The sequence below is a fragment of the Pterocles gutturalis genome, unplaced genomic scaffold, assembly GCF_000699245.1.
Source record: "Pterocles gutturalis isolate BGI_N339 unplaced genomic scaffold, ASM69924v1 scaffold3195, whole genome shotgun sequence".
Classification (NCBI taxonomy): Eukaryota; Metazoa; Chordata; class Aves; order Pterocliformes; family Pteroclidae; genus Pterocles; species Pterocles gutturalis.
Window position 1 is genome coordinate 15,082 of NW_010140475.1, and position 16,256 is coordinate 31,337.

General features: G+C 43.7%; 1 protein-coding gene across 1 annotated transcript in view; it reads left to right on the plus strand.

Annotated features, from left to right (window-relative positions):
- Positions 1-16,256, plus strand: part of ACBD6 (acyl-CoA binding domain containing 6) — a gene marked incomplete at its 5' end in the record, with an annotated part of 77,926 nt that overhangs the window by 8,947 nt on the left and 52,723 nt on the right. Inside the window, one exon of the mRNA XM_010083664.1 lies at positions 11,117-11,199. Coding sequence (XP_010081966.1) covers positions 11,117-11,199 — 83 coding nt within the window. The remainder of the gene's footprint in view (positions 1-11,116; positions 11,200-16,256) is intronic.

A 16,256-nucleotide genomic window follows, 5' to 3' on the forward strand; every position in this document is an offset into this window, starting at 1 on the left:
TCCCACCCCCTGGGAGTCTGTTGGATTGTTCTCTTTGATTTTACATCTCCGCAAAAATTTATGGTCTTAGCTCCTTTTATTTATGACATTGCAATCCTCGTTCAAGCAATTGATTGAAATACAACAGTGCCAAGCTGCAAGCCCGTATTTTAGAAAGGTGGAAGCAAACCAGCAATGCAAAAAGTCACATATTGAAAGCTGCACTGGAATCCTGTACAGAGGTTTGCCCATGTTTCTGTATTCCTAAACTTCTTCAAAGTAAAGAATTATCATGACAAGGATTTATACCTCTTCTCTCTCCCTCCTTTTGTGCTGCCTGGTCTTCCTAAAAACATTCTGTATGTTAAATATACAGTCTTACTAGCCCTGCAAGCGTAACTTTTGCTTGTAATGATGTTAGCCCCTAGTTTTTTAGCTTGGATCCAGCCGTGCTGATGCATTATGTTGTTAGTGTACTGTGGGCAGCATAATATCTCCTCTTGCAGCTACTTGAGAATGTAACTGTAGTTGTTTTCTGGAATTGCAAGCAAGAAATTTGGGGCTTATAACTTTTGGCTACCAGTGCAGTGATTTTTGGTTAAACATTTAACCAAAGATGAAATATTTTTCCTTTTGAATATGTCAGTGCATTAATTTTCATCATCTTGCACTAATTCAAGAAAAAAATCTTTTACTATCTGGAGTGTATTCAGAAAAAAGAATAATTAGAGACGTAGCTCTGCCTTGCTGCAGCATAGTGATGAATGTGGCATCCTGGCATCATGATTCCTGTCTTCCTGGTGGATTAAGATGCTGCATGCTAGCCGGATATACCAGAGGCAACTAAAAAAAAAATAAAAATTTGTATATTAAAAAAAAAACACAAACTCCTGGCATTCAGTGATGACAAAATGTAACAGAATGAGGCAAGGTACTGTGTAACATTTTGGGCAGCAGGGACCTTATTGCTTTTTTCTTTCCCCCTTAATAGATGTCCAGAATTAAGAGGTTTGCTGTGTGACTGTAGGGCACAGATAGCATCCCACAGCACATGGCTATTCTGTGATCCTGCCGCCGTGGGGTTGGAGGCATGGAACGTAGCTGAGCGTTGGGGTCTTAAAACTTAAGCAAGTGCTCTCCCAGCTGAGAGAACATCTCGGTATCAGCAACAGGCCACCACGTCAGGCTTAAGTTGCTGCTGATCCTCTACTGAAGGCTGTCACTGTGATGTCGGAGGTGACAGAAAATGGATATCTGCTGATACTTCCAGGGAGAGCCCAAGATCTTGGCTTAAACTGAGGTGGCAAGGTTGAATTTAAGATGTCAGGCAGCAAGCTGAAGTGCCTGTGATGCAACCAGGTGTTGCCCTCTGCCATTTCTGCCTTGAGGTGGCAGTTTCTGGCAAGAAAGGGTTTTAACTGCCACGTGCAGTTGTCTTCATATATTGCAGACTTCAGCAGCAATGCTGCTTCTCCCCATCAAAAAAATTCTGGATAACGAAAGGACTGAAAAGCTTGTTTTTGTAAAGAGGCTGTGAGGCTATAAGCAGAAAGGAGCAGTGTTGTGGCATGAGGAGCGACTTCACCAGCAGTCAAAACTTTCCTGTTAGGTTCGTTTCCGTACTGGAACTCACCAGCCAAAGCAAGTTGGAAGATAAAGCTTTCGGTAGTGCTGGGCAACATGACAGAATTGGGATGTGGGGGCTGCAGCATGGGCTGACAGGAGCGGTGCTGAACCAAGCAAGATGCTGTCGTGGGCTCTGGAGGTAAGCAGGAGGTGGGATGCAGTTAGGAGCCTGGGGCAGAGAGAGCAGAAGATGTGATGGGCTCTGAAAGGGGAGGAAAACCAAAAAGGAAACTGCAAGGGGAGGTGGGAGGACCAGCAGGGCAAGAGGTGCTTTCTTTGCCCCGTCTTAACTTCCTGCTGGTCGGGTCACTTTTCTAAGCAGTGAGGAGCCTCCCTGACATCCCTGGATCCCAATATTTTCCTGGGATGCCCAGAAACCCAGAAGAGCCTGATGTAATGCACCCAAGTCCTGTTGCCCTGCATAGCAAAGTGAGGTGGTGATGAGGGTGGGAGGAGCAAGGTCAGTCTCCTCTGCTTGTGATGGGAAGTGAGCGTACTGGAGGTGAGCTTTGGCTTGCTCCACGGCGCACTCAGGAGCTTGTGGCAGCCTCTCGTTAAACTCTTGCTCCTGTTTTGGCCAGCAACCCACCAAGCCGTGCAAGAAGCTTGACTGTTTTAAATGGGGAAGGGGGCAACCTCTAATTAAAAAAAAAAAATCTAATAAATTTTTCAAAGTAGTTGAAGCTGTTGCAGAATGCTAAACTTGCTGTGTCAGAGGCTGTTAAAAGTAATTCAGGAACTTGGGTGGAAATCATGTGTTTCTCTGACTGGGGAGTATGTCATGCCTTGGTTTTTAGGTATGGATTGTAGGCATTTACTTGATGGTATTGAGACACAGGAAGGGTTCATGTACCCTGCTGCTTCACATGGCTATGGAAAGGCTGGTTTAAAGAGAGAATGTGATCATTAAAAAGAGCATATGCTTTTAGTTGGGAGAAAATAGCTGCAATTGTTTTGTGTAGAACATAAGCTATAGAATAATTAACCTATTTCTTTAGTGAAAATACAGCTTTTTGGGCTAGAAAAAGGTTAAGTGGTTATGTTTAGTTTGCTCTTTACACAAAGTAACAAAGAGGTATTGAGTGTAACTACTGGAGATTAAGATTTTGTTTGGATGTTGGCTAACACATTGGTTAGTGTTTTGGAAATGCTGTTTGTCTCCTATGATGGAAAGAGTTATCCTTTAAAAGAGCACGTGTTGTCTAGTACTTAGATACTTTGACACTGTTGTACCCAATTACTCCTATTGTAAGACAAAAATGACACTCCTTAAATGTCTCTAGAGCATCCTGTGAGTATTTTGAGCTGAACTAACCAGCACAAAGGCATGTAAAGGCTCAGAGCAGCATCACGGCACAGCACTAAAGGTTGTTCAGCAATCCAGATCCTGCTGCATCCTTCTGGCTGAGCCTGCAAAGGGTTACACCGTGGCTTCAGAAACCTTCTGTTCTTGCTGAGATGCTCTGATCCTTCCCTTGCCTAAATCCGTGGGTAAAGGGACCAAGGATTCGTTCTGCCATTTCTCTGTCTGCAGAGCTCATAAATCTACCCTCTGCCTTCACAGCCCAGATCTGTTGGAGGAAACAAATTTTGGTGGCACTGGTCAGGCAGCCTTGGAGCTGTTCCTTTTGCGGATGGCAAAATTGGCCTCTGCCGCTGCTGTGATGCTGTCTGATCCGGTGTGACTCTGGCAAGTAGAGGATGAACCTCAACAGGCAGGCTGGGGGTGGGGGCTGATGTCTGATCACTCCTTTTTATCTCAAAAGTTAGGGTTGCTTTCAGGCTTCAGAGCAGCATGTTTCATCCCAAGCCTTCCCATATTTCCAGTTTGGATAGAATGTGTTTCTTGCCCGTCTGAATTCCTGTGTAGATCCAGGAAATCTATATAAATGAATATCTTACATTAAATTGGCAAAAAATCCTAGCAATTACAGTACAGGCTGTGTTTGTATGTATAGCTTGGTGCCTGGGCATTTGTGGATTTTCATATGGGTGATGTGACAGAAGTGATTGATTGCTTCCAGGACTGACGATGCGGTGCTGTGTTCTCCTTGTGAAAGCTCTGGATTTCTGCGGGCCGCCTCACACTGGAAGGGTGCAAACAGGCCACTCGCTTCACCCTTTGGTCTGCAGGCATTGGGAGTCTGCAAATTACTGCAGAGCCCACAAAAAGTAGATGAGGGAAGGAGAGTCTGCTGTTGGTTTTACGTTTGCCACCTACATATCTGGATTTTCCATTTTAAAAAAAAAAAAAAGCTCCACAAATCAAAAATCACATTAGGAAGCCACTGCATCAGGTTTCTTGATTGCGCGTATTATTTCATTCCATGCATATGTTAAAATGGATACAGTGAGTCATGAAATCACAGCTACTAGCAAGCATAAAACTTGCTCAAAATTATGTTAAGCATTTTACATTTATTTCCCCTCCCCTGACTGTCTTTACTGCTAATTTCCAACTGTGATTATGATGCAGTTATTAATTAACTCATTATAGGCTCAATGAGTAATCTACAAGCCTTGTTTTAGATCACAGCACTGTTTAATTACGCAGCGCAATCACATTAATTATAGTACGTTTGGGTTTATTTTTTTAATATAATCTGGAAAATATTTTCCCTGTCTCAGACTGTGTTTATAAATTCATTGGAGAATTTCCTCTTAAAGGAACCAGAAAACTTTATGTAGACATTAAAGGAATATTAACTAAACTCTGCAATATTTAACACAAACAAAAAAACCCCTCCCGACATTATCCTGCAGAGCATGCTGCCATTTTTTATAGGACAGTTTGCTCAAATTGTACAGATCCTCAGTGGTCTCTTGAAAATGCTCCAGGTGCTGAGTCATGTGCACGCTCTTGCTGAGCTGCTGCTGGGAGCCAAGAAGGATTGTTGAGAGAGGAATATTAAGATAGTCTGTTTATGACAGCCATTAATACGGCTGGTGCGGAGGGTACGGCAGCCTTTCATGAACGGTGGCTTTGCAGCAGAGTCTAGCAGGGAGGCTGCCCTCAGCCAGGACACTTTTTTATCTTGTTTGGCTGTAACTGGCCTCTGCTAGTCTGTAAAGAGCACTGAGAAATGCTGAGCTCACACACTTTAGTGGGGAAGGGAGGATTTTATGAATCCTGTTCAAGCATTTAGTACAGTGACTAAATTTATAGATGGTAAAAAAAAAAAATCCTTTAGTAGCATCACCTCTGAAGGGTTAATATTTACTTTCCCTCCTGCTGCAGGTAGCATGAAGTTCAACCCAGCTGTCAAGGCAGGAAGATACAGGTGGAGAATACCTTTGGAAGAGGACATTGTTTGTCCTTATTTCATGCCTCATTAGCCACTCTGCCACAGGACCCTCGTGCATTGTTCTGGGGTCAGGAGCCTCCCGCGATGTTTGGGGAGAGGGGACGTCTCCTCCTTGTCCAAGGGCTCTCATCTTCAGACCACCTGCATTTGGGGTGGAGAGCACCCTCCTCCCCTCGCCTCTCCTGGCACTGGCCTTAACTAGGGAAGGAAAAGACGGCAGCAATTATGGCACACACAATTAATGAGCTTCTAATCTCCAGCCTTGCGTGTAATTGCTGCTGTCAAATACAATTAGTGTCTGCCCAAGTTCCCTTCCCAGGGGGACGGCCAGGCGGTGGCACAGAGGGAGGGGGCGAGTGTCTGAAACTTTAGGAGAGTTTGTTTGCTTGTTGCCTCTCTAATAATCCTCACTCCTCAAATTGTCCAGAAATGTTAATCCAGAGCATTACAGGGACGTGGTGGGCAGCAGAGCAGGCCTTGACATCTACTGTTGGGTTAACTCAGTGAAGTGTCTTCTGTAAAACTTGTCACCTGAGAGTATATCAGCTTAATTACAATTTAATCAGCACACTTCAGGGATTTACTCATACCTCCATGTGGGCCTGATAGAGTTACAGGACATCGCCTGTCCTGTCATGGCAGCCAAGACTGGAGCTGCTCATCACCTCCCAGGTGTAGTTTGGGAAGTTGGGATGTGGGCCAGGGTTTCTCCTGCCCCCGCCAAGCAGACATCTGTGAACATGCAGCGCTTGCAGCTCCTCCAGGGTCAGTGGCTCAGGACCATTGGTTGCACCCCAAAGCCCCGCAGGCTCCCTGTGAGGCCAAGACAGATTGTGGTGGCTGCTGAAGGCTGCCCCGTTCCTGTTGAGCAGGGGGTTTTGCTGTTCTGCTGCTGTGTATCCACATTTTTGCAAACTGGTACGGAGCAAGGGAATGCGTGTCCCTGGCCCTAGTGCTGGGTTCTACGTGGGGCTGTGTGGGAAGCCAAGCAGCACAGTGCGCCCGCACCTTGCGGCTGGAGGAGCAGGTGAGCTGCAGGAAGGTAAATTACACAGAACAAATACAGATTGGAGTCTGCAACATGTATTCACTGCTTGGAAACACTTGAGTTTTGATTGTAGTAATTTTAGTGGGAGTATTTCTTGTGTCCATCCCATAAAGCTGGATACAGCTACTGCTCCTCTGACTCTAGTTGCATCAGGCTCAGAGAAGGAGAAAAGTAGGACAATAAGTAGCCTCTGAACATAACCTGAGATAACTTCCATGCACTGTGGTGGCTCAGGTGTGAGATCCTGATGGAAAGCTCTCATTTGAGTTGTCTCACTGATCTGTTTCCAAGATGCGCGATGATGAAGAACTTAATTCTTGATGGTTTCAAGGCATTAGCCAGTGTAACTTCAAATACAGGTATTTTGATGTGAAGAACCTTTTTAACTAATGGCTTTCTCTTTTTCTTAAGTATATGCTTATGTGAAGCTACTCAAAGGTATTGGGTGTGGAGAAGACACAGAGTGAGATGTGGGGGAATTGGAGGGGTGATAGATGTGCTGTGCAGTGCAGCCTCGTGCCTTGCCAAACAGCTATTGCTGCTGGGTGTCTAGACATGCAAAACTGGCCAGGCAGAGTTCTCATTTTGCTGTGAATAAAACTGGGATGCACTAGATTTAACCCATGCTTAGGATCTGGCTCTTGTATTAACACCAAGTTATGATATTTTTTTAAAGAAAAAGCTTTAGCTGCATGTTGTGCTATTCTTGCTGTTCTGCAGCATCTTTGTAGGATTTCTCTGTACCTTTTCTGTTGAGTCCCTTGCCCGACATATAAAATAACCATGTACCATTTGGTCCAGTTCAGTCCCAGCTGATCACCAGTGGTACGTTCACTTGCGTCTTTCTAACGAGTTCTGGTGCGTGAGTTTGAAGTGAGTCATCGGAAGGCCCTTCGGAAGTGCCATCTTGTTAAATCCGTGGCAGCCTTTTTTGTGTAGACTGAAACAAAGCTTAGGCTCTAAGATGAGAAATAATAAATTCCTGTCTTCAGGGATATAGCAAGAGGTTGGCCCACCAAACCAACCCCCAACAGGAAACTACCATTTTTCCTCTTAGATCATAATTTTTATCCCGCTCTCCAAAAATGCAAGAGCAATGTATCATGCTGTGATCTGGGGAGACTTCTAAGACCAAAATGGAAGGTGAACTCAAAACCCTCCCACAGAAACTGTCTTTAATTGTTTTCCGTTTCCACAATGCTTAGTATGATAAAACGATCTTCTCTTTCTCCTTTATTTTTCAATCATGATTAGACTTTAATGTTGTTAAAGCTTATAAGTGAGTTTGAGCTCCTGTCTCGGTGAAGAGAAGATGGAGCTGAAATTGTTGGTGAGGCATTGGACAGGGTTTTTTAATGTGTCTGTCATTATATGTTAACCTCTGAACTGGGACACGACGTCTGTTTTATGGCTGACAACAATTTAAGGGTATACATCTTGACATCGTGGGTAAAGAAGGGGGAGTGGAGAAAAAAAATGAATTAATGATGTTAGCAAATATTAGTCCTCGTATTTCCTTTTTGTTCAGAAAGTGGTTGTCAGGCTCTGAGGCCGTCTGGAGCAGCATTGTCGGTGACAGCCAGCTGAGATGCGATTGTACCTTGAATTGAGCCAGTCTTTTATTGACAAATACAGTGCAATGAGGCAGGGATGAGGATGCTCTGCTGTCTGTTCCAGGAGGACTGCGGCTTTTCTGCTGGCATTCTTGGTGACATTTGAGAAGGATAGTTCTGGGCTTAGTGGAGTTCCCTGCGCCAGTCTGTGAGCACACCGGGAGTTGGGGGAGTTGAAACTGTCTCTTAATGAGTACGTATGCTGCATACTGAAGCACGTATTTGCCCATGATTTATGCTAGCTTTGGTCAACCACATCCACCCACCAGAGTTAACTGTCAAGAGTCATAGTGACTTTGGTATCAGCCTTGATTGTATGCGAGCAACAAAGAATCAATGAGCAAGAGTTAGGGGAAAACATGAGAAATTCCAGTGCCTCTTAAGGCATCTCTTACACTCCTTTATCACCTCTTCCCGGATCTCTTACGTGCCACTGCCTGTGCTTTGGCACTTGAGTGTTGTCCTCTAAGGTTTCTTCCCGTGCTGTCACAAATTCCCCTTTATTCCCACAGTTTTTAACTGGTGGTTTGAAGGTGACCCCCTCACGCTCGTGGAGCCTGCAGGAATTTTGCCGTTTCTACAGCATCTCTCTTCGATGGTCCTGACTGCAGATAATACTGCTGTCATCTCTCTTGGATTCGGGTTGCAAATTATGGGAGCCTGGGATCATGTTATTTCTTAACTATCATTAGTTACATGTGTATCTGCGGTGCTTTTGGACAGTGCTGCCAGCAGTGAAAGAAATTGAGCTGGCTTAATTGAGAGCCATGTAGTTAATTATTAGTGCTTTTTTTTAAAGGAGGAGAGAGAAAATTTGCAGTGTCAGTTTTTAATTTCATTGTGGTTTGCAAGCTAATGTGACTCACTAGTCATTATCTGTGCATATGTGACATTTCCTTTATCTTTCCAGCCCTAAAAGCCCTTTTCTGCTGTAGAAATGTCAAGAGACTTAAGAAAGAAAGTGCCTCAGTGCATTACTGATCCCTTCAGCCAGTATGAGTGATAAATAAAAATACTGGTTCCTGATAGTGCAGTAGTTGTGACGTGGTTTGGAAGGAGCAATGGCTTTGTCCCACCTCTTTCGTTACCTGGTTTGGCCCGTCCTGCTCGGATACTGCGTGCGAGTCCCTGGCAGGCTGGGTAGTACAGATATTGGAAGCGGGCAGATGAGCTCATGGTATAGGCAAGTTGTCAAGGGCAGCTGGAAAGAAACCAGTTGGTATGTGCATTGAGGCAGAAGTAATAGTTTTGGGATGAAGCAAGTGTTCCTCAGAGCCTGGACAGATTCCCCTTGGGAAGGCCAGTGGTGATGAACGGTGGAGTTGTGATGCTGTCTTTCGTGGCTTTGCAGAGTAGAGGCACACATGAAATCCTGAGAGGGTAGCCGAGGCTTTCCTGGACATTTTTCATAAGCTTGTTCTACATATTGAGGACTGTGATGGAATAAGCTTGGTTCAACATTCATAAATTGAGTATTGAGTTACCTATTTCTGTGTGAAAGAGGTGAGATAAAAAGCTACTTGGACAAAGTAACCTGTATATGGATTAAGAGCCAGAGAAGTTTTTGATGGAGCATTTTTGGGAAAGCCTTTATCGCTAGGTTTCCGATGACCTTATGTGTACTCAGTCAACATGATTATATTGTGGTAGAAATGCATTCGTTGTGCAAAGAAGGCGAACTTAATCCAGGAAACCTTTGTTACAACTTCTGCCTGTAGAAAGATGAAATGTATTTTCTCCAGTGTTGTTTCTGACTTTGAAAAAAAGCAACCACCAAAAACTGTAGTGGGAAAAGATGAAAGAATATAGATTAAGTTTTTGACGGAGCATTTTTGGGAAAGCCTTTATTGCTAGGTTTCCCGATGACCTTATGTGTACTCAGTCAACGTGATTATTCTGTGGTAGAAATGCATTGGTTGTGCAAAGAAGGCGAACTTAATCCAGGAAACCTTTGTTACAACTTCTGCCTGTAGAAAGATGAAATGTATTTTCTCCAGTGTTGTTTCTGACTTTGAAAAAAAGCAACCACCAAAAACTGTAGTGGGAAAAGATGAAAGAATATAGATTAAAAATTTTTTGTAGTTTCTGATACTGGTTGAATGACTACTGCCCCTCAATATCAAAAAAGAGACTAGTTGTGAGTATAGCTTCATTTTATAGAAATAGCTCTTGCATGTAGCAGATAATCTGAAATTAATTTTCTTTATAAGTGGTGTGGAAATAATTGATGGACAGTAAGGTTCTCTGCTAAATAACTTTTTAAGAGGGGCATTGCACTGTGAAGACTCTGAAGCCTTTTCCCTTCAGGAAAGGAGAACTTTGGGTCATCTTTTACTTGAATTTAGAGAAAGCCTACTTGCCGTAGAATAGTTTTCAAAGCCAATTTTATTTCCATTTTTTTTTCTTTTAAAGAAGTATGTCTGTGATATCTGCAAACCCAAATATTACGGCTTTGGGCTGGTACAGGAGAGAAGAAAGGTGGAACTGGGCAGAATGTAAAAGTAAATATATTATGGGAAAACAGTAAATTGATTTAAAACAAAAGCAACCTAGGGAGTAGGAAGAAAGACAAATGTAAGCATGTTTTATTAAAAAAAATATACCTTTCTAGGTAGAATTCTGATAAGGCAGCAACACTTTGGGGGTAATGGGCAATGTACTGCAGCTACTGAGAGACTGCTAGAGGTTGAGATGGCTTTCCCTTTGCTTCTGATTTTATTCACCCTGGAAAGCCACAGGACTGTCCACTGCCAATAGCACATTGCAGTTCGTGGGCTGGGTTTATAAGGAATTTGTAAGGAATTACTGCTGCAAATTCCAAACCAGTTTTGGCTGCTTACCTGAAGACTACTAGATGCCCTGGAAGAGCTGGGGTTTCTGGTGCCCTGCACCCCCAACAGGGTCAGGCTTTCAGACAGCCGGCACTTAGCCCTTTCTGAAAGTCTGGCATTGATGTAAAGTCAGGCAATTGAAGATCCTGAGCTGCAGGATGTTTTTTTCAAAAGGTAGGCCTGAGGCTCTGTATCGATCAATCATTATTCTAATTGTTCATTTCTATTATGGTGGGAATCATTCAGAATCCTAGAGTTCCTGGGAGTAAATCATTTGGAAATGCTGCCCATTATAAAATTTAATTTTAAATCTATATTAAATAGATTTATAAAGGCAAGCTTTGCAATCTAGTAACATAACATTATGCTGCCTCACAGAGGCTCAGCTTTTGGGTCCTAAGGGGCCATGGCTGGGAGTGCTGCGGAGGCAACGCTTTGGCTCGCGAGCAGGACAGCCAGGCTGCTCAGACTACCTTTCGGGTCACCCTTCTGGGCCACGTTCAGAGGAGCATTGATCCAGTTTGCTGAGAAGTCCATCTAGCTGTTCTGGATGGAGTCGGGTCGCGGGTCGTCGTCTGCCATGGAGATGAGGCTTCCAGACGGCTGATCCCATCGCTGGGGCAGGGGAAGGGCTGGGAGGTGGCGAAGGGGTGGCACAGGATGGAATTAGGATGGGGAGCCAGGATGCTGGACCAATCTTTCTCTTTCTTTCAGACGACAGAGAAGAGAGGAAAGGAAAGCAAAACTTCATTTGGAGGCCCAGTTGTCAGCTCATTATATCAAGAAGAAACAATCAGGTGATTATCTGCACTGAACTTCAGTTGAAACCAGTATTTTCCTAATGTCATTTTGTTAAGCTTTTTTTTTAATATTGCACAAGTGTGGTGGCAACTACAACAGGATAATAAATGACAGGAAAGAACTTTTCAGGTCCATAATCATTTAAATCAATAACTGCCTGTATCATTGCCAGGTAGTAACCTTTCCCTAGTGCAAGATGTGGGGGAAGGGCAAAGCTTCCCATTTTTCAGTTATATGGCTAAAAAAGATAATATTGGGTATTTTTAATAGAAAACTACTCAGACACTACCTTTTTCAAATAGTTATTTCTTTACCAATACATTCATTAAGGATTGTTCAGTGAAGGTTTTAGTGTTGGACAATGTTTGTCTTCAGGGAGAGTTTGTACCTTATATCAAATTAATTTTTTCTAGCTTCTGTAGCTAGCATAGCAGAAATGCATGCTGCACTAGAATGGCTGCTATTTAAAAACTGTCAAGGTGCAAGTAGTAAGTGACACTAGTTACTGAATAAGGACAGCTGAGTTTTTTTGTTTGGTTGGTTTTTTACTGTTCCAGACTACTAATCATGGATATAATATTAACTCCAATACCTGAATGATTGCCTGGAGGATCTTTCAGAATACAGCATCATATTTTTAGTTAAAATGAACAGTCGGGGAAGACTCAATTTTTGAGCAGTGTTTGCTGTCATGTTGCAGTCACCCATTTATGCATATGTGATCCCATTTGTTTTATTGAATGTCTTGCATCATTTTAGTCCCAGGAAATTAAAAAATAAACACTGATTTCTCTACACACAGCCTCCCAGGCTTGCTGGGAATTTCCTGGTGTGTTAAAACTCTAACACAGCATTTCTTTGACTGGTTGTCACAAACTAATGAAAAATAAATTTTGAGTGGGTGGCTTCAAACTTTTTGCAAGGAGTTCAGGTAGGAATTGATACGGCTGTTCTGTGTAAGCAAACAAGGTGACAGTTTTGTGCTTGGCAGTAGTGCGGATACATCCCTCAGTGTTGCAATCCACTTTAGAGCGAGATGGAGCAGTTGGCCAGGAGTAGCCTTCTCTGTCTTGCATGGAGAGCCAGCACATCCTTAACTTGACCCTGGACCTTGACCAGAGGTGGTCAGGTATGACCTTGGTTTAACACACTGAGAAATAGCACTTCTGCTAGCCGCAAGCTCCTTTTTCTTCCCTGCTCTGTCAGTGGAGGACTCAGCTAACATCCTTGATCTCATAGTTTGACCTTGTGGTTTAAATCCTGTTTGAGCTGTTCTTTCAGGAGCGGAACATATCAGTGCTGCCCCGTGTTGGGTGCTGAGTGTGAGCTATGCTTAGTCTTACAGTGCTTTTGGAGTCTTGGCTGTCCCAAGTACTGTCTGTGCCCTTCCTTGGATGTAAAATACAGCACAATATACAGGAAAACAGAGCTTGCCCTGGTTGCCTTCACTAGTCTAAATCAACTTGTCATATCTTTTTATTTCCATGAGAACATGCCTTGTATAGGACTGGAAGATCTGTACAGCTCTGAATAAATTTTTTTCCAAAAATACCAGGAAGAAGGTACATGTTGTATCTTTAGTATAGCACAGCTGTCACACTTAAAAATGGGGCTGCAGGCAGATGTAGTCTCTGCCACAGCTGGAATATGATGATTCTGCTGAAAGTAAGTTAAATGAAGTCTCCTGACTGTGCTGGCAGAATGGAATCTCACATGGTCCATTAGGACAGCTTGGCTCACAGGCATCAGTGTCTTCAGCTGCAAGATGGGAAGTGAGCAAGTGTCACATCTCACCTAGCTTCAGCTTTCTTGGTGCAGTTGCCCCTGTGTTATGGCTTTTGTCTACTGTTCATTCACTTACTAGAACAGGGAATAAATGTGTGCCAGTATAGGCACATCTCTAATGGTAACAATTATAATAGTAAAAGCATAGTCTTAAGCAGCAAAATTGCAGTGGTAGGAAATTTGCAAGCAGATGAACCAAAAAAAAGGATGGCTCTGGACATTCGATTTGGCATCCAAGTTCATCTAGAGCATGGAGTGAATGGGTTTGATAGTAACACTCACCTGAGAAGAGTGACTTTTCTGAGGCTGAGTTGTTACTGAATGCTATCCTTATGTTCTTGTAGGTAATACTTCAGTGCATTTGTAAATGGAATGTAGCCTTCAAAAAGATAAGGCATGTTCTGTAGAGGAAAAAAAAAGAAAACTTTTAAGGGGAAAAAACTCTTACTAGCTTGAGCCACCATAAACTTAAACACATGAATAGCTATGGGTAATTCTGATGCTGGAAGTTTGACGTGTATGCTACCTCAAAACCTAAGATCTGAGACAAACTTTGATGCAGACCATTTTCTTGACTTGATTGTCTATGGTAGGCCTTACTGAAGCTTTACATCAAGCTTGCAAAATTTGGAATATGAATCAAACCACTTTAGTCTCTGTTTCCTGAGGCTGTTGATAGGATAAATATTTTCTAGTTACAGTATCATGTTAAGGAAGCCCAGAATAAACAAAAATCTTTTGTTTGCTAAAAAAAAAAACACTTGAGTCCTCATCAACCCTGGGTTCTGACAGCGATTTCTCAGCAGGCATTACTCTGCCAAACACAGCCCACCATCTGCCCTTTAGGGTTCAGCTGATGCAGAGGCAGGAAAAGGCTGTCCAATTTCTCTGGAGCCCGGCATCTTCACAACCTCACCTTGCACCAGGAGATAGACCTGGTGGCAAGGCCTGAGTTTTGAAGATTCCCCTAGGCAGGTTCACTTATTTTATTCAGCAGCTTTTGAACAGTTTAAACACATTATTAACCCTCCTCCAAGCTGCTGCTATGTAATAGGAGGATGAGAGATCTTGTTTTAAATAGCATAAACCAGTAGTCTACCACCAGCAGTAAATTACCAAGCAGAGCAGCAATGCCCTTGCTTTCAAACCAAGTGTCTAAAATTATGCATCAATAATGCTTATGTTCCTTTTGTGTCATGAAGTGCTTGGGTTTTAGGGTGCAAATCTGTAAACGCTGGACAAAGTGGAGTTACCATGCCCTACTCTAAAGTCAGGTGGACAAGAAATAGGAGGAACTGGGATGGTGCCAGGGCTGATTTTGCCTTATCACTAATTATCTGAAATGTTTCTGCTTTGAGAACAAGATAGAAAAATGGTCAGTCTGGCTCACAGAAGTACATTGCACTGATTCCAAATAAATTCAAGAGCATCCGTAGAAACAGGTTATACTGATCTAATTAAATCAATTTAGAAAGAGATTCAGTTAAATCAGTGCAATTTGTGTGTTCATAGATCAATCCTCAAATCAGGAGAAGGTCTCTTGAGCTAATGAGGCATAGCAGTTATTTACTTTGGGGTGCTGGGCACTGGTCATCAATTAGGAGTCATTAATAAACCCTGGCAATAAAGAGCTCAAGTACCCCCAGTGACTAATGGGGAGCAGTTGCAGAATGTATTAGCATAGTGCTCTGCCTCTGGATTTCTCTGCAAATGACTTATCTCACTTTGGGCATTACATAAAAATAATGCCGGCTGGTGACTGATGATGGGACTCGGAGGTTCCCCTGGAAGGAAGGATTAAGAAATTATCTGTGATTTCAGGCTGCAAATAGTGGTGGGGTTTTTTTACTGCTCCATAAAGCTTTATGTGTGTTTTCTGGTCTTATTACCAGAACAAAAGCAGTAGTAGTTGAGCTCTTTCATGATCAAATAGCTATAATTACAGTTTCACAAACCTGGGAAATGAGCAGTGAGATGAAGTGGATTCATGTGTCACCAGTATAAATCTAATCTGAGACACAAACTGAGGGAGATGCCAAAAATACTATGCCATTGGAAATTCGGCTTTGAAGTTATTTTTAAATATCTTTTTTTAAGGCAGGGAGGAGGGGGAGGCAGTTTATAAGTGTTTCCAGCAAAATAAAGCATTGAGTTGGCAGATGGAGAATACAAAATAACGTTGCCAAATGTCCATGTCCCTTTCCACTTCCACCGGAGGAGCCCTCCTGTGCTCTGCCTTGGGCTGTTTCCACGCGGTCTCGGTGTGCCGGGGTGGGAGTGACATCCACCGATCAGCACAGAAGCCTCCCTGAGCTGAGCTTTGCACTCCTGCCATCCTTTCCTGGTAGAAACTTCCACCCTTTCCTGTAGTGCTTGGGAGTGACCCCGGTTGCGAGTGGGTCTCCATTTAGGATTGGGGTGCGGAGCGGGCATCCCTCATACTCAGGAGCCCGCCTGATGCTGTGTAATCTATCAGAATTGTATTAATCCCGCTAACGCAGCCACCATCTGGCTCTGCTGCCGGGCCAGCTCTCGCAAGCCCCTGTGATGGATGGCCTCGGGAATTGATTAGTTGTTGTGCGAGACAAATGAACTGTTTTGGCAGAAAATACCAGAGGTCGCTGCGTGTGGTCAGGCACAAAGGCTGCTGAATTTTAAAGAGCTGCTTCTAGCATCTATTGCAAGGATGCCGCTTCAGTGCAGCGACGGCTTTTGAGACGAGCCCAGCACTCTGGACCACGGTTGGGGTTTTGTTCTTTCCCTCCAGCCCTGCTTTTGGGAATGCCAGCGCAGGAAATGAGCGCAAAACTGCAGAAGCGCAGGAGCCGGCATCCTGGCCGCGTTGGGAATTACAGGCTCATGCCGGTATTGTGCGTGCGTTTGGGTGGCTGTGCTGCAGATGTCTGTTGCTCACATAAACGCTGGGCTGTGCAATCCCTGCGGAAGAGCTTTCCCGGTTGCGTGGAGCCCCAGTGGCCCGTGGCATGCTCAGCTGTGGCGTGTCTCAAACCAAACACCTGCGGGGCCAGGCAGCTGGGGTTTGGGTTGGTTTTTTTCCAGGTCAGTGTTATTTAGAAATAGATGCTCTTCTGGTGATGTTTAGTGGGCCAGTCTCTGACTTCGAGATGATTGCCAAGTTTATTGCTTTCCCCTCTTTTTATTGTCCCCGGAGCTGTGACCCTTGGGGTTTTGCTTTGTTGTGCAAAGGGGCAGCTTGGCTCGTGCCTGCCTTCCCTTCGGGAGAGTGCATCCGTCAGTGGTGGCTCCT